The following is a 26,276-nucleotide window of genomic DNA, read 5'->3' on the forward strand; positions in this document are numbered from 1 at the left end:
CCGTAGTGAGCTTCTAAATACATGAGAAGTATAGCTTCAACGGAAAAATTCTTTGAAATTAAATGTGCAAATATTAAAGAAAATCAAATCAAAATTAAAAAAAAAAAACAAAATTGATATAAATTGAGAAAAGAAAACATTAGCAATTGTTTATATAGATTATAGAGTCTGGTATTAGAATATAATATAATATAATATAATAGTAATTTTGCTTATAATTTAAAATATAATATAGGTCATGTTTATTATTTATTTATTTTGCTTATTTAATATAATAGTAATTTTTTAAAATAATATATATTATACGTCTTCTTGTATTCGTTGTACCCATACTCTACCAAAAACTTTCCTAAAAATAAAAAACAATTTAAATTAGACTTAGTCAAAAATATAAACAAAATGAGTCACCTTAAATCTTTTTTATAAACACTCGAGATAATAATAATAAAAAAAAAATTGTAAGAAAAATTGATTTAAATAATTCAAATTTAGTCAATTTACCTTTACTAATCTCTAACTTTCGATTATTATAAAATACTGGAGTTAAGCTAATAAAATGGACCTAAACTTTTGCATTTTTCACCTTTAAGGATCTTAGGTTATTTTTTTCACCTTTAAGAACCTGGGTTAAGGTTTTTGGTCACTTAACTCACCTTTAACCATAGGTTGACTTTTCAAATGTTAATATAGTAATATTTGTATTTTTTGAGTTTATTAAGAAAAGGAAAAAAATACATAAAATTCAACAGTACCTGTTGCATAATAGTTATAATTTTAAGCTATTATAATATTAATGATTTTTCTATTATAGTTAAAAGAAATAAAACATAAATTACCTACAAATGTACTCAATCTCTTGCACACTATATATATATATATATATATATATATATATATATATATATATATATATATATATGTATATATATGTATATATATATTTGATAAACCATTATGTTATCCTAATAAGCAGCACCTCTTGATTTATTGCTAATTAAATGTATTTCTTGTTGAATAATTTGACTTATTTATTGAAATATATATAATAAAATATTGTAAACTTCTTTAATTATATAATTACATCTATTAATAATTAATTTAAACCCACTATTCTAACAAAGGAAGTGAGAGGAAGGGGGGTTTTTTGAGATTGATAAAAATATATTTTAACAAAGAATTTTAAAACCAACACTTGTATTAACAATATTAAAATAGACTCTTATAATTTTAAAATCAATATTTGTACGAATACTGGACACTTATAGCAAGTTATATATCTCCATGAATTTTTTTGCTTTTATCCAAAGTTTATGAAGTAATAACAAAAGAACTCTTGACCAATATCAAGCATTTTAATTCAAAAATTACCCCCTTGTTCTTCCAAGAAATCGATCTACTATGAAAATTAAGCTTTTACATCATTATATTCTTACAAATATTTTGCCTTCAGTTTTCTTATTTTTTATAAGTGTAGAGGTGAAAAAAATAGTTAAGTACTTATAAGTGAAAATTATAAAAGTTTAGCTTTTGTTCTTTTATTTTTTAACCTAAAGAACTCACTAATCTAACTAGTGTGGTTAACTTTTGACCAATGAGGTCCTTAAAGGTGAAATAAAATAAAATTATGAGGTCTTTAAAGGTGAAAAAACCAAAACTTTGGGTCCTTCATGTATGCTTAACTCTAAAATACTGAGAATTTCAGGAGTAACTTAAGTAGCTACTGAGGCATTTTCTGCACCACAAAGTATGACTATTAATTCCATACGGGGGGCATAATAGTAAAATTTTATAAAGTTTTTTTAAAACAACTTTTTTTAATTATTCATATATTCTGTCCATTTTGAGATTATAGTCATATACACTACATAAAATTGAGTGATGGAAAGAGTTGAAATAATGTGACTATTACTTCAAGAGAGAGGACGTTTATTTGATTTTCGAAAGTATTACCGGTGAAATTTCAAGCTCAAAACCTCTCACATCCACGAGTCCCCTACTAAAAAATTTACATAATTTGGAATCAATTAACAATATATGATTGTAATTGAATCTGAATTCTTATCTTCAACATGCTTGCTAAGGTCAATAATTCTTAACAAAAGACAGTAGAGGAAAGACCAACGTAATAGACCTGCTTAAGACTTGAGAATGAGAATAATTACTAAATAACTCTAACATGGTTTTCAAACTAGATAGAAAATTGAGGCCATTAAACCCCATAATTTACTCAAATGCATCTATATTTCCAATTCTCTTGTAGAAGAGAAACCCATACCTTGAATCAGTCTACCTTGCTACCCTTATAAATACAGGTACTTCTAACACTTGTAACCTACAACATAACACACAGCAAACTGATTGATAAACACAATACCCAAACACAATGGCTTCGCGTGCCTTCAGTTTCTCTTTTCTGCTTGTGCAACTGCTTCTGGTTGCAATCCTGATCCTTTTAGGTTCTCCTGCCCAAGTCGCAGCTGAGGCGAAACTATCATCACGCAAGGCATTAACAAAACAGCCCAAAGTCCAATCCTCATTGGCTCCTACACCTACATCTTCCTGTGAACCCCCGTCTAATACTCCTTTTCCACCAATGACACCATCCTCCTTCAATCCTTCTCCACCAGACTTCCCTTTTACCCCAGAATATCCCTCCCCACCTTATTCTCCTTCCCCACCTGAGACTCCTTTCCCTCCGAAATTTCCCTCCCCACCTCAAAATCCATCCCCGCTAGACTCTCCTTCCCCACCTTATTCTCCTTTTCCTCCAGAATTTCCTTCCCCACCTTACTCTCCTTTCCCTCCAGAATTTCCTTCCCCACCTAACTCTCCTTTCCCTCCAGAATTTCCTTCCCCGCCTTACTCTCCTTTCCCTCCAGAATTTCCTACCCCGCCTTACTCTCCTTTACCTCCAGAATTTCCTTCCCCGCCTTACTCTCCTTTCCCTCCGGAATTTCCTTCCCCACCTTACTCTCCTTTTCCTCCAGAATTTCCGTTCCCCCCAGAAACTAGTTCCTCATCCCTAAGCAGGGAAAAGAAGCAAACACCAGCTCAAAAAACCCAGATTAAACCTCCAGCCAAAAATGGAAACTAATATGCCTGGCCTTAATATATGAAGACAACCTAAGGGGAATAGCAGGGTATACAGCATAAAGATACTATCAATTAGTAGCATACATTAATATATAGCCAGCTTACTAAAGTTGGAATATTCTCCAAGTATATGCTTAGTAAAGAACTCGAGAGTTTATGTAAAACCAGTCAGTGCAGATGTGTGGTGACTCCCTCCCTCTTAACTTTTGTACTGAAATTTGCATACTATATATCAAGTATATCTTTATATAGCATTGGAATTACTAAATTCGTTTTGCTTAATCACATTTACAAGTAGTTTTCTTGTTCAAGCATGGTGTTATTGAAATTAATGCGTGTGAGGAAATTTATGGCACCAGAAACATGCTAAAAGGTATACAACTAACACAAACATGCAATAATCACTAAAGCTGAAAAAGGTCAGCAATACAAAATTCTGAAAATTATATATACAGACTTGCTCATTCAGAGAACCAACAGAGTGACTAAAGCTTACTTAACTACGTTGTGGATATGCATATGCTACCAGCTACAATCGTGAGAGACTTGAAATAAGCAGCAGAAAATATCAGAGTAATCCCCCTTCTTAACTCAGAACTTTTGTTCTTGTTGAGCCCACATAACTGATAATCAGAACACGATTCTAAACAGATAAAACCATAGGTTTAGCTCTAAAAGCAGATAGTTAAAGGCCTATTTTATGATTTGTTTCTCTAATAAAATAAACTATAATATTGTGTATGATTTGTTTCTTAACGTCAGCCAATTGACTTTGGAGCTCAGCTTGCAGTAGGATTTATTCCAGTCCATCCAAAACAAGAATTTATGAAGGAATTATATAATTTACCTTTCATCAGTACTCATCTCAACCACCTAGGAAGCCTAATGAACAAGTCAAGTTAAAAAAAAAAAAACAAAATTCTATGTCAAACTCATAACTCTCACCAGTTTGATGGGAATGCTGACCCTCTTCTAACACCAAATGGGGAAACTCGGAAAGTACAGCTAAAAATTAGTTTGTAATATGTAAGACCATTGATTTGTTGTTGGGAGCAGAGTGCAGACCAATTCAATAACCCCAAGCATGCAAGATAGAAAAGCAATATACATGCTCAAAAAGGAAAATAAACAGAAGCTTTGCTCTATTTGACTTTTTTTTATTTGAGTTTATGGTATTTGAGCTTAACCAAACTTATATTCTGAACTTATTTTCCCTATAACAGAATTCAGTGCAGCAGAAATTTCTTTTGGGTGTCATAACTTAAGTTCATTGTAATAAAACTTAATTTGTCTGAACTTAACTCATTTAAACTTATCTAAGTTGAACAGAACAAGGTCCGGATGTAACTCTCAGTTCAGAAAAGGTCGATTTTCTGACCAGATTAAGACAATATTTCCTATGCATCCTCTCACCTTAACTGTTCTTGAATCCTAAGCCTTCCACTAAAAATGACTTATCTAGAGTAGAGGGAGAATTTTCATCATTATATTTGTTTAGGAAAGGATGAAAAGATGTAAGACATCACCATAATTACACAATAGTAGAATACAAATATCTTAACTGATCTCAATAACTTCCATAGCAACAGAGCAGTCTTAACATGATTATTGACCAACATAATGACAGTATAATCAGGGTATACAAGAAACCTTCTATGTAGAGGCTTAGAAAGGATTTGCATACAGTCTCACAGGCTTGTATCTCTAAGCTCACTCAAAGTTGTAATGCTTATCAACAGTTTCTGAGACATCCCATGTACACTTCATACCTTTTGGGAACACCACCAAATCACCAGCTCCAAACTCAACAGCTTCGCTGGAACCATCAGGATAAACCTTCACCTTTCCTTTCAACAGAAAGCAAGTCTCCTTTGCTTCATAAGTCCAAGGAAACTTACTAGGAGCACAACCCCACCTATATGATGATAAAGAAAAAAACATTATATGATAACCAAAAATAAATAACTGTACATAAATCTATAAATTAATAAGCTCCTGGTACTCAAACATTCCTTGTTATGTTGGGAAAATGGTAGAGTAATTTAGATTAAAGTGCTTAAAATTGACACTCATACTCAAGTAAATAATTAAGTAATCCCCTCTGTCTACAAAAAATTAATAATACAATTTCAACTTGATTTGGCTTTATATTATATTCCTATTTTTGGCCTAGTCTGTATGTGTATTCTCATAGTCGATAAGTGCATTGTACACTTAACTCCTCAAAACCTAATCAATATACATGTTTTACAATTACTTCCTCAAATCCTAATAAGATTGTCACCCCCTTGGCTTAGCCTACTAGCACATTGTTAATAAAACACAATCTATATGTCGTTATTCTTCTTTTCTGCTTCACCTTTCTTGCATAATCCCTTTGTCCCTAAATAAAAGTCTCATGTCACTACAAAATCTATTCTTTTGTTTAAAAGGTAAAACCTCATATTTTTCTACTATCTTATTTGTTTTACAAAATTTACATTTACATCAAACAAACCCTACTATCTCTTTTTCTTTCTTTCTTTCTATTTTTTTTTCTTTTTCAAATCAATCTTTAATCAACTCCACTATCTTCTTCTTCTATCCATCTTTAATCAACCAAATCTCAATATCTTCTTTTATTCACCACAGCCAAACCACATTTTCTTCTTATTATATTCACCTTTAATCAAGCAAAACCTACTATCTATTTATTTTATTAAACTCTCTTAAATATAGGTGCGTTGAGCAGATGAGACTTGAGGGAGTATGGTTTTAGAGGAAAAAAATATGCACTCAAGACAAAACTACAAGTAGCCTAATCACTGAGGGAATGAAAGTAAATCCAAAGACTAATCAATAACGTCTACACTAGACTCTATAAGCCATAAAGGCTTCACATGAGAGTACCATTGCTAACAAGTCATTAGTATTTGATGACATGAAAGGATCAGTAAATGTTGAGATCATAATGTTAACACAAAACTGAAGCCTGTATACATGATAATAGTTTCCAGAGATGCTCAATCTCTGAAAATCTGCAATAAAATACTACAAAACGAATCAAACAAAAAACCAAAAAAAAAAAAAAAAAGATGTTATTGTCAAACGACACTTTTAGAAATCTCATAGAAATGTTACTACCTTGAAATGCTGATCACTTAATCCAAACATTGGAGCGCCGTTTATAAAAAGACAACCATTGACACTCATATTCTAGATCAATTTCATTTTAGTGAACATTACCAAGATCACCAACATATATCCTAAGATTCCTAACAGACATAACTACAGGTCCTAAGAGCACTAGATTAACAACTCTATCAATAAGCTCAATTACTCAAAAATCCCATATTCCCATGTCTATAATCATTAATCAATCGTGAATAATTATGTTATGCACAAATTATACAATATAAAAATATCTCTTGTTCAAACCCAAAATACATGTATCACTTCAAAATTACATATTCTATCCAATTTTGACATGTTTACAAATTACTAACACAGACACAGTAGCTTCATTTATTTCATTCATATAAAACTAAACTTAATTTCACTAGAATGAAATTTCCAAAAAATAATGCAAACCCATTCCACCCAAACCCTCAAAAAGTGTTTCAACATTGCACACATAAAGCTTCATAAGCAACTCAAAATGACATAGCTACCTACTCAAAGTCTCACAAAATACCAATACGTGTCCAAATGTCAAACTCGGCTATTCAATGAAATGTTTTCGGGATTATAGCCCAAAATGAAGCGTTCATACCCCACATAACAGTGCGGATTCTAACACGACTATTAATTGATAATGAAGAGTCCAAATAATATAACAAAGGAAAATAAGTTATAATAAAATTGAAAACATTACCATAGATATAACCATGAAATAACAAGAGAGATAGAGAAATATACTTAGGCCAATCACGAACACCGAGCTCAGAGAGCCTAGACTCAGGAGGGTTCCTTTCAATTTTAACACCCAATTTCTCGATTGTAATTGACATGCTTGTGCCCTCTGTTGATGCCTTAACAGTGCAAAAAGATGGGTTTTTCTTGGTTTTTACTTGAAAAAAATTCGACCCACTTTTTGATTTTAATTGAAAAGGTTGAATTTGAAGAGGGTGATGATTTGGGTAGGAGCAGTTTTTGTGGGTTGAAGAAGGTAGTAACCCTATACTTGACTGTCCTGTGATTTTAAGACCAAACATTCCCATATTTTTTTAAGGACTTTTTAGATATCCCAGTTTTTTAAGGCAGCTTTAAAAATAAGTTTTATTAGTACGTCAATTTTTCTGGAATCTGGTTTTTTTTAGTACACAAATATTTTTAACCAAAGAAGCAAAGATTCATTTGAATAAACTATGTCCACTCGCGACCTATCTTGTATTTGATTTTCATATTTTTTTTAAACGATAAGGAAAAATGCTCTATTGGGTCGGAACCTATCTCAAGTCAACTCAACTTGAATGAGCGTACAGCGTACTACTAGACAAATTGGGAGTGAGGGGAAGGGTAAGGAATCCCCACCCCAAATTGCCTCTAGTGAAGTTTGATCTCACAATCTTTTGGTTGTGAGGTGACAAACCTTGGGCTGGGGATGTTTCAGGGATGGGCTAGGGCGTTTAGGCGGTGGGTTAGGGTGTGTCGGGGGTGGGATAGGCTTCTAGCAGTTGGTTGTGGTGCCGGCGGTAGGCTGGGATGGGGAAGGCCGGTGATTTCGGTAGGTGTGCTTAGCGGTAGTGGGGCTGCCGGCGGTAGGGGTTAGGGTGGCTGATGGTAGGAGTGGTGGCTGTGTTTGGGTTTAGGTTTTTTTTTTTTTTTTTTTTTTTTTTAATTTTTCTTTTAGTTTTTTTTTAAAAATCAATAGATAAGTGATCCATATACGTTGTGGGGCTCACTAAGTCACTAACGGTTTTTTGAATGACATCTGTTAAGTGGTGGTGAAATCAATAAGGTTTTTTTTTTTTTTTTAGGTGGTGGTGTTATAATCCATGCATTTTCCCTCTTTTTTATAGTGTTATTTTGCAAAAAATATATATTTTTTGAACTGGAGCAAAATATCCTTTTATAAAAGTAGGGAAAAATGTACAAAAGTTTTCATAATATTTTGAAAATATAAACACATGTAACAAACAATACTGTATATTTTATTCTGTCAAAGCAAAAAAAAAAAAACAATATATTTATTGTATTTATATGCATATTTTGCCTAATTGATATCACACGTATAAGCACATCCTAGATCCCTTATATGATAACTTTATCATATCTTTAGTTAATTAAAGTACAGATATATGAGATATATTATATAATAATGATAGTTAAGTGCAATCGATATCACATTAAAATGTTAAAGATATAAGATATGTTATTTTATGAAAATAATATTGATAGTTAAGTGCAATCGATATCACATCTACACATTAAGATGTTAAAGATATAAGATATGTTATTTTCAAAAAAAAAAAAAAAAAAAAAAAAAAAAAAAAGATATGAGATATATTACAGTTACAAATATGGGATAGGAAGTGTTTTATTACTAGAATAATATATTTATGTAAAGATAAGTTTTTTTGTTTTTGTTTTTTTTGACGAGTATGTTAAGATATGTTTATGAAAAGATTTTAGTGGTTGACATAAGATAGATTTAAATTTAGAGTTTTGACGGGCCAAGAATATAAATACTGATTATATCACATATCTCTAACAAATTAAAATTCATAACTTGTCGATGGCTGATTGGGGTAATATACCCAGCGAAATAGCGAGTGTGATTGCAGAACATTTGGAAAAAGTAGAAGACTATGAAGCTTTTGCGTTGGTTTATTCAAGTTGGAGAAGAGGGGCGAAAGAATGCAAGTTTGGGTATGAAGCCAAGGCATGGCTTATGCTGCCAAGACGCAAAGAAGGTGGGCCGGAGCAACGTCAGTTTTACAGCCTCTGTAACCGCAAAGTGCGCACAGTGAACCTCCCTCTGTGGTTCCCCCACGGCTACAATACGAGGCTGTTATCGTCGCATGGATGGTTACTGCCCAGTGCTACTGACGAAGAAAGTAATCTGTTTATTCTCAACCCCATGTCCGGTGCCAAAATAAACCTTCCTAAGGTTGCCTGCTTGATTGGCCGTTACCATGCCTTTATTGGCAAGGAAATTCTCAAGTTCATCCTATCAGGGAACCCATCCTCCTCTAGTGATTTCACTATCGCCTTAGTTGCGCCCGCTCCCAACTTTCTGGGTCCTGGGGTCATCTGTTTCTGGAGACACGGCTGTGAAAGATGGCAGACAGTTTTTACGGACAAAGAACTTGATGTTACTTTTTACAAGGGAAACTTTTATGGCGTCAACGATTATGGAAATATATGGTGTTATGAGTTTGACCAATCAACAGGTCGTCCTCACCAGCGGCTTGTTGCTAAACTGGAACCTACCCGCGTTTTCACGAGATACCTTTTCCCTAAAGATTACTCGACTTGCAGGCTAATAGAATGCTACTTGGTTGAATCAGAGAATCGCTTGTTGCTCGTGATTAGATTGGTTTGGGCTGAATTCTGCAACCCCTCAATCTACCGAACTATGTTATTCAAGGTGTATGAGCTGAATGTTAACAATGGAGAGGCAAAACATGTTCCTGACTTGGGTGATATAGCGATTTTCGTGGGTTGGAACTCATCCTTTTCTGTAAAGGCATCATCCTTTGCTCATGGTATCAAACATAACTCTTATCTATTTTACTGATGATTATCGGATACCTGAGAATAGTGACGCTGGCATCTTCACTTTGACAGATGAAAATATTCATCGCTTTGATGGCATTATTAAACCAGAACATTGTTATGAAAATAGTTATGCAAATGCACCATATGTGTGGCTTCAGGATCCAAGCTTATGATCTATCTCTTATACTTCGCACATTATATATATAGCTACAAAAAAGCATTCTAATTTAGATTCTATCAATAATACAACTTTTGTTTACATCTTTTCTTATTTTTGTATTTTAATGGTTTGCGGTTTTGTTTTGTTTTTATTTATTTTTTATTTTATTTTTATTTTTTATTTTGTATTATGGCAAGTAGCCACCATAACAGCCCCGCAGCTATCACGAACCACACCACCCAAACCAACAGACTCATTGTTGAAAACAGCAGCATCTGTATTCAGCTTGAAGCAACCAGGGGAGGGGGGAGACCAGGTGTGGTGCACCTCCTGTCTGGTCCTTAGCTCCGTAGGGAGAGGACAGTTAGCCAAATCATACTCACCCACGGTGCTCACAGCTTTGTTAATAACAGACTCCACATCAACCACTTTCTTATCGGAGCACCAAGCGTTTCGTTTTAGCTAAATCCCCCAAAGTGTACACCAGAAAATATCCCACCAATGTTTATCCTTATACACCATCAATAAAGAATGGCACCAGTTAAAGAAAGAAAACTTATTATTCTCTCGGCAGCCAGCCTGAGAGGGGAGAGATACCACACATTTTTTGCATGGATACAGAAGATAAGAGCATGAGCACTACTTTCAGAAAACTCACCACGCACAGGACACACATCAGAGCTGCAGATACCTCTCCTTTTCAGATTATAACACACAGGAAGACCATTGTGCAGAGATCTCCACCCAAAATGCTTGATTTTTGGTGGGACTCTAGCATACCAAAGTAATGACCAGGTGGTTTTGTTGGGAATAGTTAAAGTAGTTGGCCCTGTTGTCTCTTCTAGCAGACAGCTCGCACTACGCACCGAAAACTCCCCATTCTTTGTAAAGTGCCACGTCCAGCCATCCTCAACTCCCTGGTGAGCAACCGGAATTTTCAGAATTTCCCTCACCTCCCAAGCAGAAAAATGCTCCCTGAGACGGTCCTGATCCCACTCCCCATTACAGAAAAGTTCAGCCACCAATTTCGGAGCATCGTCAGGAAGATGCAGACGCTGTAGAGCTTTAAAGTTAGGCAAATTTGGGACCCAAGGGTCTTTCCAAATCTCAACCGTGTTGCCATTACCAACCAGCTTGCGCGCACCTCTAGCAATGACACCACGAGCCGACATCAGAGATCTCCAGGTATAACTAACATTTGTGTTCACTTTGGCCTCCATGAGCTCACAATTTGGAAAGTATTTCTGTTTCAGAGTTTTAGACATAAGGGAGTTCGGCTTGTTGAGCAAACGACAGACCTGTTTTGCAAGCATAGCCTTATTAAAGACTGACAGATCACGCATACCCAGCCCCCCATCTCTCTTAGAAAAATTCAGCTTTTCCCACGCAACCCAGGCAGTCTTGTGCTCATTATTTCGTTGACTGCAGAAAAAATTAAGACACATTTTTTCAATTTCCTTGAGAATGCTAGAGGGGAGAATGAAGCATTCCATTGCATAAGTCGGAATGGCATGAGCAATGGACTTAATAAGAATTTCCTGCCCCGCTTGAGAAAGATAGCCTCCTTTCCACCGCTTCAACTTCTTCCAAACCTTATCTTGAATGATGGAAAAAATGTGTTTCTTTGAACTCCCGAGGTAAGTCGGGAGGCCAAGGTATTTCTTATGTCCTTCGATGGCCTTAAATGATAACTTCGATTGAAGCATATTTTTCTTTTCCAGATCAATGTTTCGACTAAAGGACACTTCGGATTTTTCCATGTTCGATTTTTGGCCCGAAGTAGTTTCATAGGTTTGTGTTAGTTTACATAATATTATTATATGCTAACTTATTTTGATATGAGAGCTTTGCATTTGAGCAATCGAAAGACATATCTGCAAGTATTCACATAATTAAGTCGGTTTTTTTTTTTTTTTTTTTTTTTTTTTGTTAGAAAGTTTATGTATTAGAAATGAGTCTTCACCATCTTCATAGAAAATTTCATTTCTTCAAGTGGCCGTAGAAGGTTTAACAAAGTTACAAAAAACTAACTCATTATGCCCCTTCTCTAATCTCTATGGATGCAATTTGCAGACGAGGCACTAACGCAGGTGTCGGCGATAGTATAAAGAATATGGTTTACTTCTTAGGTGACATAAAAGCAACCCTAGTGTTGTATAAGCCGTATTGACAAATCACTGTACACTATAATATGGACAAAAGGCATATGCAGAAATTAGTACGAGGAGTTAACACTCAATGCAGCAGAAACCTTGCTGTGACTTAGTGATGACCTCTTCTGAGAGCTGAGAAGAATCCGCCACCACCATGTTTGTCTTTCTGGCCTTCAGCACTTGCAAGTAGTTGCAACCTGTTTCAAAATATGAGCAGTCAGAAACACACAGAGAAGAAAGGAAGGAAAGGCCAAAGGTATCAAAATATAAAATGGGGGCAAAAATGTAAATAAACTTTTTCAGGGTTAAAATGGTCAGGGAGAAATGTCATACTAGAACAAGCAAGCCATTTAGCCATCCCATGACTGATAAGATTCACCAACTTCAGGTCAACTCCAAATTTGTGGCTTTAGACGCATAACCCCAATTCAATGCAACATCAACAACATAACAGAAATAAAATACTGAAAAGGTCATTACCAGAAATAATTGAGGGAAAACAGAAATAATAGACTTTTAGAGAGCGAGAAACAACTTGGAAAACAGATGGCAAGACTGCAATTGGGAGAAAGAGATGAGAAGGATATTTTCCTGAAAATTTTTGGTTTTTTTTTTTTTTTTTTTTTTTTTTTTTTTTTTCTTCTTCTGAAAACACCCATGAAGGTTAGCTAAGGTTGACTATATTGTTCGTAAATCTGCTAAATAGTTTAAGGTAGATCCATCAAGAAGTATTATTTAGAAAGGTAGATCCCTTAAAGAATATTCCCCAAGCAAACTAAATGCACATAGTTTTTTACAGTAGGGAAGGGAAAGATAGTAATAGAGACATACACAAAAATCATGTCAACTTAGTGCGTTGTATCTCATCCACATGTATAAGCCCACCACCATCTGATCCACAACCACGGCCATGCTTCCTAATTTGGGCAGGAAAAAAACACAATTGCATAATTAATTTGATTAGGGAATTTCCAAAAGAAGTCACTTTATTATAATTACCTGAGCCTGTTTTTAATGAGCAGGTTAAGATTCGTATGAAAAAGTCCTAGTTTTCCTTCGTACTTCATCAAACCCACCTGAAATTAATTAGATCATACTATTAACAAGATGGAGGTTACGGAAATGGGCATGTCAAGATGGATAGCTAGTTTTAAAAAATAAAAAAAAATAATCAGGGAGAGTGGCTGGAGATTAATATGGTGGGGGTGAGTGAGGGAGGGCAGGGAGATGCAGGGCAGAACATGGATTACCGAGCTGGTTAAGAGGGGTGATTGAAGAATACCAGGGGGGTTTTCAATAGCCAGAAGTGTTGCCTCCCATTTGGTGGCATGAACACTCCATACATGGGCATGGTCTTATTTGTGAGATGCTAGTAGCTGGTATAATTAAGCCCTCAACTATTCCAGAATGGGAGGCTAGTTAAGGGCTTAATTGTTCCAGAATGTGAGGAATTAAGCCTGCAACTTCAAAATACACTATAAACCTGGTGCAAGAAATAGGGTGGTAGACGCCTTGTCAAGGAAGGGAGGTGAAGTGGTTCAGTTGGTAGCCTTCATCACATTACAGGGGGGATGGATTGGGACAAGTTGAGAAAGGAGGTTCAAAGCAATTCTGAACTGGGCAAAATTCAGCAGAAGTGATGGCAGGCGAGGAAGGAAATCAGGGCTATTCGTGTGAAGGTGGCAGACTAATGTTCTGAGGGAGAGTGGTCATTCCCAGACATACGACTCTCATCCTGAAATTACTGAGAGAATACCATGACACTCCTGTATCAGGGCACCAGGAGAAACTAAGACCTATTTGAGAATCGAAGCTGAGTGGTATTAGATGAGTATGAGAAAAGACATTGGGAGCTATGTGAAACAATGCTCGGTTTGTCAACGGTGCTAGTATTCACATAGCTGAGTGTGGTTCAGCCCGGTCTGTTCAGTCTGTCAACAATGCTAATAAGAAGAGAAGAGATGAAGAGTTTAGTGTGGGAGTAGGGGTATACTTGAAGATACAGCCTTACAAGAAGAAATCTCTGGCAAAAAGGTCCTGTGAGAAGTTAGCACCTCGGTCCTATGGTCCATTTAGGGTGGTCCAACAAATTGGGAAGGTGGCCTAAGAGCTAGATCTCCCTGAGAATTGCCGTATTTGATCTGAGGAACTAAACAATCTGCAGGATATTGAAGGATTATTGCTCCTTTGAAAGTAAAAAATAGCCACCAATCCTCTATTGTCTTTCAATTCTTCAATCCATTTTTTTGCTTTTTTTATTCATTTTCAGTTCTTCTGCAGTTTATATCCATTGTTTGGATGCTCTAAATCAGCTCAAAAAATGTATATTGTTGCAACATATAAATCAACTCAAAGACGTCTGTATTTAATACTACTCCTTAGCATTAAGAAAAGAATTACAGTGTAATGTAACTGTCCATAAGAAAATTTGCCCTCAGATCTCGATCATTGAGTCATTAAATTGGCAATCCTGGTATCATAGTCCAAGGTGGATCCAGCCTAAGACGACTTGCTTTCAATAGTCTACTACAGTACGAAAACAGACTGCCTAAACATCAAGGGCATAAACATGACATTTAGGTGCCATAAAGTACTATATCATGTGGATAACTGTCCAAAACACTTAAAGATGCTTTGGAATTTAGCTACTTAAAGTAAGACATCTAACAAGAAAAAACATACTTCCCTCAAAAATACTTAACATGGAACGCAAAAAAGCAATTATTTAACCATCTCAAATGCAGAAGAGCATCAGTCTAACCTTGAAGAAATGCATCAGACAAGTTATCAATATCATAGTTCTTAAGGATCACAGATTCCACATAATTGTCTCTGCCATCAGCATCCTGTATAGAGCAGACAACAGTGACTTTGAAATTAAAAGGATCACTATTCTTAAGAGAAGTTTGGAACGCTTTCATAAGAAATGTAGCAATCAATTTTACCGATAAAGTCACTGTAGAGTCCACTTCGCTATCTAGACATGCGCCGATCAGAATTACTTTCCCCTTGGAGCTCATACTTATCTATATATCTTACTTATCTAAGCGTCTCACCAGAATTTAAATGCAGCCCACTCAAGCCTGGCGATATGCTGTACGGGTTACCATCCCTGTGGAAAGATGGATGCCCAAAAGGCATGGGCCGGTCTGGAATTTGAGGAACTTCAATATCACCTTCCAGCATTTTCAGTGCATCTGAGATTGTAGGTCTTAGTGCAACCATGACATGAGCACACAGAATACCAACACGTACAAATCGTTCCATAATTCCCCTTGGATTCAGCTCCGAGTTATCCCCTTCTCTCAACAAGAATGAGTCAAGAACCTCTTCTGATTTTCCTTCTTTAACCAAAGACCAAGCCCAATCTGTTATTAAAACAGTGGCAGAGGACCCTAAAGCTGACAGATCAAGGGCCCTTCTCCCACACATTATCTCTAAAACAACCACTCCGAAACTGTAGACATCGCTCTTCTCAGTTAGCTGCCCATAAAGTGCATATTCCGGGGCCAAATAGCCATGTGTGCCTGCTACTCTGGTAGTGAGATGAGAATGCCCTTCTTTAATTTCTTTTGCCAATCCAAAATCAGCCACCCTTGCTCGCATATCTGAACCTAAGAGAATGTTTGTAGCCTTGATGTCCCGATGGTATATTGCAGGTTTTATTCCATGATGGAGATAAGCTAACCCCCTTGCCACATCCAATATTATGCACTTTCTTTGGGGCCATGTTAAGGATTTTCTGAGTGGCCCACTTTGGTTTGTTGGATTCTGAAAGAGATGGTCATCAAGATTGCCATTCAGCATGTATTCATAAACAAGATATCTCTGTTTTCCTCCATAATCATCAGCACTCACAGTTTCATCAACCATGCAACATCCTTTAAGTGGTACCAGATTTCGATGCCTCAGGTTGCTTATAATCTCAACCTCATTTTGAAAATCAGAATCCCTTTCAAAATTGGGTTCAGTTAGCCTCTTGACAGCAACTATTGTCCCATCTGGTAAGGTTCCCTTGTAAACCATCCCAAAACCACCACGCCCAATAAAATTCTTCTGCGAGAAGTTGTTAGTTGCCCTCTCAAGGTCTTCAATTTTAAACCATATTGCACCAGTGTTAGGCCGCATTCTAGGTCTACTTTCTTGATTTGCATCAACTTCCATCTTAGGTTTCTTCTGCTGTTTCTTGTAATACCAAAAGTACAAACCTAAGAGGCAAATTACTAAAAACACTGCAGTAGCAGCACCGATTAATCCCAGATGCAGCTTCAAATGTCTCACACCATGAGACCCAGCTGACGGAAGTAATTGAAGCTGAAAAACACATGAAGTTGTTCCAGCATTTTCAGGGCCAAGTTTATTGATTATCCCAGCAACATAAAGAATAGTGAAGTAAAAGCAATCTCGAGCATGTGAGCTGTTCCCATCAATGGCAATCAACTGATTTTGGATTCTCGTACCAGCAGCATAGCAGGTTTCACAGGCAGTGAGATCAGAGAGGTCAGATCCACAAACTTGATCTAAAGAATTATCACTTCCAAGCTTATCAGTCCAATTTCGGATGGTAACAATGCCAGCACAAACATCAGGAGTGATCACAAATTGCTCAGGATCAAAACACTTAGAGGTCAAATTTGGGGCTAGAGACATAGAATCAAGCTTGGATTGGAAATCTGAGAGGCAAGATACCGAAGTCGGATAATCTCGAAATCCAAAGAGGGAAGTCTGATTAAGATTATGGGAAAGAGCTATTCCCATTAAACTCAAAAGGGCTTGGCAACAACCTGTTCTTGGATTACTTCCTGAACTATTTCCATGGCACGCCGACGTATTCCATCGGAGTTTTACAACATAGTCTAGATCCACAGGACAATTTGTTACATTAGTTGAACCCAAAATTGTGCAGAAATATGAATAACCAACTAAAATCAAAATCACTAATACCCACTTCATTTCTCCAGATAATCAAAATCCCAATTGCCCACTATAAAAGTCCAATAAAATTTCCAAAACCCACTTCATTTCTCTTTCATATGTCTTCCAATTTCAGCTTCAATACCTGATTTTTGTTAACAAAATACCAAAATAAGCATAACCTAGAAAAAATTCTGTACTATAATTAACACCCAATATCCACAATTCTAATTAGGAAAAAACAAGAAAAATCATAACCAAAAAAAAAAAAAAAACCAATTTTACTGATTCTGAGCATAAGCTAATGCAACATTAATTCAACAGCAAAAAAAGCTCATAATCAGGCAGTTTTAAATCATCAAATAAACATAAAAATTGGTCAAAATTAAGATAATTTACCTTTAAAAGGCTCCATTAGATTGCAGAATTTGTAAGCTACTTTGTGGAGAAGGTAAATTCAAGAGTGGCAGTTAAGGTATTGAGCTAAAGAGTCGTAACAAAGTTGTTAATATCTGAAATGTTGTCAAAACTTTCTCAAATTTTTCAGAAGTGGGTTGAGCTGACGTTTTTTGTGTTATTAATTAATTTATTAATATTGTTGTAATTGCTGATTGTTGTTGGCGTACAGTTGCTTAGCTTATTATTACCGTTGGATGCAAGGTTTCAACGGTAAGATGTAATTAATCATATGGAGTAGGAGCGGCCGGTCAACTTGTTGACTTTGTAATGTATCGCAACGTGAGAGATAGAGATAATCATTGGGCAGGGCGGGTAGGATACGGGCTGGACCGCTGTCAAAAAAAATCAGCCACTTCTCGGGCCGGTTCGGGCCAAGCTTCGGCTGTAATTTTGTATTCAAAACCGCCCAAACTGGTCGGGCCGTGCGGGTTTTTCGGTCCATTGTCAGGTCGGACAAAAAAAATCAAATAAAAATACATAAAATCGCATTCCCAAACCCGTTCAAAAAAAAAAATCGAGCGGACCGGGCCCAACTCGATTTCAGGCCGAAAAACTCTGTCCAAAACCCGATCAAAATCGGGTCGGGTCGGGTCATGCTAACATTGGTTAGGTCTAGTGAGAAGCCACCCCCATTTATTAGCCTGATATGAATAAGCTATGTATATTATGTGGCAATAAAGGTAATTTTTTGCAACTTTTTTTTTCAAAAATCCTTACCTTTTAAAAAGTAGGAGAGAGCTCCTACAAATATTATGCAGACATTTATACCACTAAATATGTTTGTTTACATATATGCCTCCATTTATAAGTTTAAGAAGCTCTATTTTTCTTACATAAAATGTTTGTTTATATATTTTCCCCCCATCTATAAGTTTAAGAAGTTCTTTTTTCGTATTTATACAACCTTTCTTTAATAAGTACCCTTAGGTAGTAGTATTCAGCCTTAAAAAAAAAAAATGATAACAGTATATTAAACATTTACATTTCTAGAACACGATAATTTTTGTCACTTCCTCACTAAATATAAATTAAAGTTTCGAAGAATATTCTACCACATTTTTAGTCTTTATGCAAATAGTTATAATAAATTACCATGCAAATACATTAGGGCCAATTGTAAAAACTCATTTTAAAATACTAGCCATAGCGCGTATCGCGCACGCCGGAATCCCTAGTAATTAAATTAAAATTCCAATAATTAGAATTTCATATCTACTCAGTATCACCATCACAACAACCACTACCACCCGAAATCCATAACAGCCACCACAATCTATCTTCCCGCCGATCACATCTGGGGCATTGCACAATCAAAGTGGAATTAAGAATCTATTGCAAGTAACAAGGGGTATTTTGATTGTTTTCGTGAATTTCTATGATCAAATTATCTACTAGATTGATCTGTTGTATATAGAGAGATTGGTTATAGATAGTAACAAGGCGAACCATCTCCGGGGCATTGCACAATCAAATATTAAAGCAAGCAAAATGAGATAGTTCAAACTAGAAACACTAAAATAAGGATGGAAAACTAGATTTGAGAGAAATATGATCAAAACACTAGGGAGAGGGGGTTCCAATCATGATTAACTAAGACAACAATGATAATCAACATGGATTCATACCAAGGAATAAAAATTCTACTTAAATAATTCATTCTCATGCAATTAGTCAAGCAAATTGATGAAATAGATCAAAACTAAACTAGACCATTCCCATACATCTAATTTAGAACTCAAATATTAGAATTAAAGGTGCACATCAATAACTCCAAGCAATTTAAGCACAAAATCATCAACTCAAGGCTAAATCCAATCAATCATCAATTTAATCCCAATCAATCATGATTTTCGCCCCTTTCCCTAGCTAGTAATCTAAGCTAGAGAAGAGAAAATAGCCATCACAACTATACTAAGCATGGATTCAATCTTAGCAAAGCTAAACATGATTCAAATTCAAGGAAAAAGCAATCAAAAAAGTAAAATCAAGGCAATAGATGGAAATCAACACTATCAAAAGCAATTAAACCAAACAAAAGGTAAGAGTAAGGAGATTACTACTATGAAGCTTGATTGATGAAGAAAACATGAAATACTTGCATTGAATTGAGGAAAACTTGAAAAAAATCTTGATTACAATGATGAAACTTGAAGATTAAACAACTTTCTCTCTCTAAAATACTAGAGTTTCTCTCACTACAAAATTCTAATTATTATTGGAAAAAATAGCCTCACCATATAGTGCTTAAAGAAACCGGATATAACGAACTAAGGAGAGCCCTCTCAAACAATGTCGCGCCCTCTCCAAGCTGGGTACGGAGATGCCAAACCCATGAAGCCGCGCCCGCGACATTCTGATGGAGAGCCCTCTCCTAGTTGGGGAAAGGTCGCGGCTGGGAAACAGGGAAACAAAGCCATGAATTGTCGCGCTCGCGGCCTTGTGAGCTGCGCCCGCAGGTGGCAGGGGAGAGCCCTCTCCATGGGCGCGGCCAGCCTTCTACAGGCTCTAAAGATGAGCTCCAATTCATCCTGTGCGCGCCCGCGCTCTTAATACAACACATGTCCCAATAGCCTGCTGACACGTGTCAACCTCGGAGAGGCCCAAAGGGATCCAACCCTCTGCTGACACGTGTCACCAAAATCCTAGAAGGGGAACTGATCCCCTTCCCTATAAATAGAGGAACCATCCTCATTTATAAGAGATACATTGAATACACATTCAATCCACACAAAAACCGAGCAATATTCATTGCAGAATTCTCTCTGAATCGAGAGAAGTATTTACATTCTGCAATATACTCCTCATACACGTTCTAACTTGATCGTCGAAGGCGGAACTCCCTCGGGAGTCTCCGTTGTTTTGCAGGTACAAGCAGCCGGTGGTCAGTCTCGGTGTTGTAACTCTCCCGCAGGACACATAAAAAACCCCGAAACACCCGCGGCTCCCTATGCGCGCCCGCGCTCTTAAGCATCTCCTCTTTTTCCTTGGCCCCATTAGCTCCTTTAACTTCATCCTAAGGTGCCAAAAACCTTCAAAGTCAACAAAGAAAAGAAATAAAACAAAAGAAAACATAAAAGAAGAGGAAAAACACGAGAAGAACAGAAGTAACCAAAACAAAGGTAAAAACAGATAAAGAAGGCGCAAACAAGTGACAAATGAGGGAAAATCATTAGTGAAAATGGGTGAAATAGTGGCATAAATGCCACTCATCAACAGTGCGGGGTGACTTCATGTCAATGACCGCTTGTATCTTCTTTGGATTTGCCTCTATCCCCCCTTGATCAATCAGTAATCCGTGAAATTTGCCAAACCCAACACCAAAGACGCACTGCTACATTTCTCTGGGTCTGAGTGTGGTGAAGGTTTCTCAGAGGTCAGCAAGATGATTCGTCTGTAGCTTGGATTTTACTATCATATCATTAATGTACCCCTTTACATTTCTTACGATTTGATTAACGAAGACCGTATTAATCATTCATTGGAAAATAGCAGGCGCATTCTTCAAGCCAAACAACATCACTGTTTAACAAAATATAACCCTGATCAGTGGCGAATGCTGTCTTCTCTTGATCTTTCTTCTACAGGGGTATTTGATGAAAGCCTGAATAGGCGTCCATGAAACTCATCAAAGCATGTCCGGCTGTAGAGTCGACCAAACTGTCAATCTTTGGAATTGGATAACTATCCTTCGGACATGCCTTGTTCAGATCAGTATAATCAACACACATGCGCCAGGTCTTATTCGACTTCTTTACAAGAACAATATTCGCAACCCAATCTGACAAGTGACATTGCCGAATGAACCCAGCGTCTAACAACTTCTTATCCTCGGCGGCTGCCGCCTGAGATCTTTCCTCGCCGTGATTTCTTTTCTTTTGCCTGACAGGCTTCTTTTTTGGATCCACGGCGAGTTTGTGTACAGCGAGATTTGGGCTGATGCCTGGCATCTCTTCCACTTCAAAGGAAAAAATGTCCTGGAATTCTTTCAGTAAGTTGTGTAAGTCTGCCCCTAACTTTGCAAAAGCAACCTTCCCCACCTTAACAGTACGCTCTAGACGTTTGTCATCCAGAACTATATCAATGTGTTCACCAGCCGGCTGGGGACGGAGTTCATCTTACCGTTCTCCGGTCAGTGATTGTTATTGCTTCTCTTTCTTGACAGTCACCACCTGGTCAGCCTTTCTCTTTTTCCTGCCTACTGGTGGGGCAGACTCAGATTCCTTGACATCGTCAAGGTCTATTTGCTTCACATCTCGGCTAACTATCGTAGGCTTGACGTCTGAGAGATAGCACTCTCGAGCCGTCTTTTGAACTCCATTTAGGGAGCCAACGGAACCATCATCTTTTTCAAATTTCAGGAGCGTGAGGGATGGGATAATGACGGCCTTGGATTCGTTCAGGGTCGGACGACCTATGATGAGATTATAGGCGGTCAGCTCCTTCATGACCAAGAACCGGACGACCATATTGCGCCCTTGCCCTCTCTCCCCCGGTCGGATGGGTAGATCAATCCGGCCGAGCAGGTGCACAACTCCACCCCCAAAACCAACCAAGGGGTGAGTGACCTTGTGCATGCTGCCCAGCTTATACTTCAGCTTGGACAGACAGTTCTAGCTAATAATGTCAAACGAGCTACCTGTATCAATAAGGATCCGACCAACCTTTTGGTTGGCCACCTTACATTCGATGACAATGGGGTCGTCATGCGGCTGGCGGAATTTGCCCGGTCCTTTTCAAAAATGACGACCTCAAGAAATGTAACGGCAAACATCTGGCCTTCATCGAACGAGCTGACATCCATCTGCCTAACATGGTCCTTGGTGTCGTTGATGGTTGGGCCTCCACAGGCAAAGCCGCCTGCATTAGTGCAGATGGTGTCCGAATTTGTGTCCGAGCCACTATCAGCCTTTGCTGACTTCTTTGATGGCTGCCTAGGATCCGCCTTCACGGTCACCTTGGACTTCAAGATGTAGGACTTTAACACCCCCTTATCAACCAATCTGTCCAACAACCGCTTGAGGCTATAGCAGTCATTGGTGTCATGGCCAATATCCTTATGGAAATGACAGTACTTGTCTTTGTTCTGGTTTTTGGCCGGACCTTTCATTGTCACGGGCTTCTTAATGGCCACCCGGTTTTAGGTCTCTTTGGGACGTACGGTTGAAACTCTTTCTTTTTCTTCTTGGACGGTTGATCAGAGTTCTTAATCGCCCAAACTTCTTTTCTCTTTTTGCCCTCTTCAACTTTTTGAGCCGATTGTTCTTGTCGACTCCCTTTTTGTTTCTCAGACTTCTTTGAGTCCGACTGCTTGTTGGTGGAGCAGAGCTCGGTTGCTTGTATATAAGCTTCCGCCTCCATCAGCGCTTCTTAAAGAGTTAAGATTCTCTTCCGGACGAGGTCGAACTTGAAAGTTGACTCATCTTTTAGACCCTTGAAGAAGTCTATATAAGCAACATCCTCAGACAGTCCTTGGATCTAGATTCTCACAAGATTTAACTGCCTGACATAAGAATGAAGTCCTTCCCTGTCTCTCTGTTGTACAACACCCAAGTCAGGACTTATCTTTTTGGTGGGTATGTTCATGGAGAAATTAGAGGCAAATAAGATCGCAAGCGTCTTGATGTTATTAATGCCCCTAGGCGGCAGATTGCTAAACCACTGTTGGGCAATGCCCTTCAGTGTAGCTGAGAAGCATCTGCACCATGCGGTGTCATCCAGCCCCTACAAGAACATGAGGTGGAAGTAGGCCATCAGGTGGTTTTCTGGGTTGGTGGTACCGTCATAGGTACCAATCAGGACATTTTTACCCTTGGCGGGGTGTGCCGCCTCAGTTAATTCCTTGGAGAATGCAGAAGGTTGTTCTCTAAGCTTTAGCAGACGGAGCTGTCAGTCCAGTGGCTGGACTTGATATGCCGCCTGACCCCCAAAGAGGGCAAGTGGCTAGTATGGTTGGGCAAACATCCCGTATGGTTGTTGGGGCACATACGGGATCGAGCCTATCATTTGAGGACCTGTATGGACGGACTAGTCGTTTGACAGGTGCTCTTGTGCAGATTGAGAATACCACATCGAAGTACTCCTGAAGCTGTCTGGCATAGTCGACGGTGAAGCCGAGTCAGACAGTTGCTTGTTTCTATTTTTCTCATTGATGTGTCGAGCATCAAAGTAAGTCTTCTTACTACCATCCGTCTCAGTATGCCGGATGGGCTTTCTCTTTCCCTGGTCTGGGAAGAGAACCTTGGACCAATCGATAAATGGTTTGCCCCCCTCCTTTGTATTGGGATGCGGAGTGGGCTGCCTGTCCTTTACCTACTTAGCCTTCTTAGAGTGAAAGGGCTTCTTTGCCGACTGACACTAGGACCAGCCGTCTTTTTGGAGATCAGGTCCTTCATTTCTCCCTTGAAGGTCGTCATGAATTTCATGAAATCTTCTCGGGTGATGTGAGAAGTCTGTCCTGCCACTTGGGGCTGGCCCGTTGACTTGCTCGGACCTACATGACCATCGCCCCGTTCCCTGTTATTGATGTGGTTATTTTATATAGTATTTTATCCCCGTCCCGTGATCATAGTTAGGAGTATTTTTGGCTCTTTGGAGCCACTTTTATTACTAATATGTGTTTTCTAGTGTTTTCGTAGTTGTGGTATTATTTTACAGGAAATTGCAGATTTGGAGCATTTCCCCGTACTTAGTTGAGCCACTATGAGCATTAGAGCGGGAACGCATTGCTATGATCGTATTCCGAAGCCCAGGACCGTATTTGAGAAGTCAATCCGGTGATTAAGGGCTCGGCAAAAAAGAAGAGTCTGGGGCAAGGGACCATGTATTTAGAACCCAAAGAGGAAATGCGAATTGGGCTAAGAAACGGCCCAATTGAAGAAGTCCAAGTCTGCTTGGGAGCTTGCCCGAAGGCGCGCCCGGCAGGGCGAGACCTCGCCCGATCGGGCGCGTGTTTTTATTAGGATTTTTAATTATTTTATCTTTTTCTTTAATTAGGATTATTAGTTTAGTGTAAATACTTTTTGGTTGCCAAAGATTGTTGGACGCTTTTCATTATCTCCGTTTTCTTAATAGTAGATTTAGCTTTTGATTATTTTCTTGTTAACATTATTCTCTCTACTTCCCTTCGTTAATGCAATTCATTTATTCCATTTAATCTTGGTACGATTTCTTCCCTTGTTTTATTTTCAGCAATTTAATTCCTTTAGTTAATTATGTCTTGCTTCAATATTTTGTTTAGTTTAGATTTAATTATGTGTGAGTAGATTTATTTCTAGGGTTGTGGGGATCCATAAATAATATGAAGGGGTAATTTATTATTATTGATTATTAATGATTGATTAATTTTCTATTGATTGATTAAACGATATGCAATTAGATTAGGCCTGGTTTAATTGTATGAGTTTTGCAATATTGTTTCGAGATTCGAGAGATGAGAATTGCTGTTTAGGCTTAGTTTCAATAGGCATGTTATTCTATAAATGGTTAGGTCAAGATTTGAGAGATGCGATTTAATACCGGTAGATTAATTATGTGATTATAATACGTAGCGACAGCCCTTTATAATTTGGTTAATTTATGCATTAATGATTGATTGTTATTTTTACCATGGAGTATTATTTATTGGTGAACCTATACCCTAGATCTTTTATTATTGATTATTCCCTCGTTTAATATGCTTAGTTTAATTATTAGTATAATTCACACATTACAAATTGGTTACTCTATAATTTAGATTATAATAATTAATTAGGAGTAAAAGAACATTGTTTCCTTGTGGATTCGACCCTACTTCCCTATCTACTTTAGTTAGAGGACTTAGGAATTACTTTTGATTAGGTGATACGACTAGATCCTGTCAAAATTTGGCGTCGTTGCCGGGGAAACGATTTTTATTTTTATAGTCTAAATTATTTTCTTTCGTCTCAGAGAACGCAAGTTATTTGGGACAGTTTCTCATACTTGTTTGTTTAGTTCTGTGTTTATGCCCAGGAGTTCTAGATCAGGTTACATTCCGTTTGACCCTGAGATTGACTGTTCTTTTCATAGACAGAAGATCCTTTTTAGACAGGTACGAGCTACTTCCGAGGGTACCATACCTTTGTAACCACCATCTGATTCTAGTGATACAAAAGTTTATTCAGAACTAGAAGCAGAGATGACGCACCAACCACCTTGCAAGCTCAGCGATTATCCGCAGCCATCCCTAACAGATTTCCCACATCTTATTCCTCCACCTGATCTCGAAGGAGTACAGTTTGAAATCAAACCCCAGTTTATTACTATGATTGAAAGGAAGCAATTTAGCGGAGCTAAGGGTGAAGATCCAAATCTTCATATTTTAGATTTCTGCCAATATTGCAATACTATTAGGCAAGCTGGGGTCACGCAGGACCAAGTCAGGGAGATTCTTTTTCCCTTTTCTTTATGTGGTAAAGCTAAATTGTGGTATAATGGATTAAATAGAACTACTCTTGGTATTACTAACTGGGATACTTTTTCTTTGAATTTCGATAATAAATATTACCCTGCAGAGAAGACAGCTCTACTAAGGAGTTCAATCCAAAAAATTTCCCAAGAGGTTGATGAAAGTCTATATGAGGCTTGGGAAAGATTTAAGGATTTGCAGAGAGAGTGTCCCCATCATGGTTTGGCGCAGTGGCAGGTAATCCAAGCCTTCTACAACGGGCTTGGAAATACATCTAGATCAATACTTGACTCAGCAGCCAATGGAAGATTTATGAATCTCCAAGAAGACTTAGCAGGAACAGTTATTGAAGAGATGACAATTCATAATT

At 37.6% G+C, this 26,276-nt stretch overlaps 4 protein-coding genes across 6 annotated transcripts; 2 read left to right on the forward strand and 2 right to left on the reverse strand.

Annotated features, from left to right (window-relative positions):
• The first annotated feature begins 2,229 nt into the window (after nt 1–2,229).
• LOC110728384 (vegetative cell wall protein gp1-like) lies at nt 2,230–4,462 on the forward strand. Its single transcript, XM_021908032.1, has 2 exons — nt 2,230–2,725; nt 2,780–4,462. The coding sequence occupies exons 1-2, from the start codon at nt 2,384–2,386 to the stop codon at nt 3,092–3,094; spliced, it is 657 nt and encodes a 218-aa protein (XP_021763724.1). The 5' UTR covers nt 2,230–2,383; the 3' UTR covers nt 3,095–4,462.
• Nucleotides 4,463–4,635: 173 nt separating this feature from the next.
• LOC110728386 lies at nt 4,636–7,346 on the reverse strand. Its single transcript, XM_021908033.1, has 2 exons — nt 6,991–7,346; nt 4,636–5,008 (listed from the first exon to the last, which is right to left on the reverse strand). The coding sequence occupies exons 1-2, from the start codon at nt 7,290–7,292 to the stop codon at nt 4,804–4,806; spliced, it is 507 nt and encodes a 168-aa protein (XP_021763725.1). The 5' UTR covers nt 7,293–7,346; the 3' UTR covers nt 4,636–4,803.
• A 1,463-nt stretch (nt 7,347–8,809) lies between these two features.
• Nucleotides 8,810–9,968, forward strand: LOC110728356 (F-box/kelch-repeat protein At3g18720-like). The gene is made up of 2 exons (XM_021908004.1): nt 8,810–9,782; nt 9,865–9,968. The coding sequence occupies exons 1-2, from the start codon at nt 8,810–8,812 to the stop codon at nt 9,966–9,968; spliced, it is 1,077 nt and encodes a 358-aa protein (XP_021763696.1).
• Nucleotides 9,969–11,856: 1,888 nt separating this feature from the next.
• Nucleotides 11,857–17,578, reverse strand: LOC110728387 (probable receptor-like protein kinase At1g11050). 3 transcript variants are annotated; one of them, XM_021908035.1, is made up of 7 exons: nt 17,422–17,578; nt 15,054–17,167; nt 14,870–14,954; nt 13,108–13,184; nt 12,940–13,025; nt 12,442–12,515; nt 11,857–12,305 (listed from the first exon to the last, which is right to left on the reverse strand). In XM_021908035.1, the coding sequence occupies exon 2, from the start codon at nt 17,059–17,061 to the stop codon at nt 15,148–15,150; it is 1,914 nt and encodes a 637-aa protein (XP_021763727.1). In that variant the 5' UTR covers nt 17,062–17,167; nt 17,422–17,578; the 3' UTR covers nt 11,857–12,305; nt 12,442–12,515; nt 12,940–13,025; nt 13,108–13,184; nt 14,870–14,954; nt 15,054–15,147. The 3 variants fall into 3 exon arrangements, with proteins under 3 accessions (XP_021763727.1, XP_021763726.1, XP_021763728.1); XM_021908034.1 differs by lacking the exon at nt 12,442–12,515; XM_021908036.1 differs by lacking the exon at nt 11,857–12,305 and having other exon boundaries at nt 12,312–12,515.
• Between the last annotated feature and the right edge of the window lie 8,698 nt (nt 17,579–26,276).

The sequence above is a fragment of the Chenopodium quinoa genome, unplaced genomic scaffold (genome assembly GCF_001683475.1).
Source record: "Chenopodium quinoa cultivar QQ74 unplaced genomic scaffold, ASM168347v1, whole genome shotgun sequence".
NCBI lineage: Eukaryota > Viridiplantae > Streptophyta > Magnoliopsida > Caryophyllales > Amaranthaceae > Chenopodium > Chenopodium quinoa.

Excerpts from the sequence above, each read along its gene's own strand:
- LOC110728384 (XM_021908032.1), top strand. The coding sequence starts at position 2,384 with ATGGCTTCGCGTGCCTTCAGTTTCTCTTTTCTGCTTGTGCAACTGCTT. Across the intron at positions 2,726-2,779 it reads CCTCCCCACCTCAAAATCCA|TCCCCACCTTACTCTCCTTT; the intron begins TCCCCGCTAGAC and ends CCAGAATTTCCT.
- LOC110728386 (XM_021908033.1), bottom strand. The coding sequence starts at position 7,292 with ATGGGAATGTTTGGTCTTAAAATCACAGGACAGTCAAGTATAGGGTTA. Across the intron at positions 5,009-6,990 it reads GGTGTTCGTGATTGGCCTAA|GTGGGGTTGTGCTCCTAGTA; the intron begins GTATATTTCTCT and ends ATCATCATATAG.
- LOC110728356 (XM_021908004.1), top strand. The coding sequence starts at position 8,810 with ATGGCTGATTGGGGTAATATACCCAGCGAAATAGCGAGTGTGATTGCA. Across the intron at positions 9,783-9,864 it reads GGCATCATCCTTTGCTCATG|ATGAAAATATTCATCGCTTT; the intron begins GTATCAAACATA and ends TCACTTTGACAG.
- LOC110728387 (XM_021908034.1), bottom strand. The coding sequence starts at position 17,061 with ATGAAGTGGGTATTAGTGATTTTGATTTTAGTTGGTTATTCATATTTC.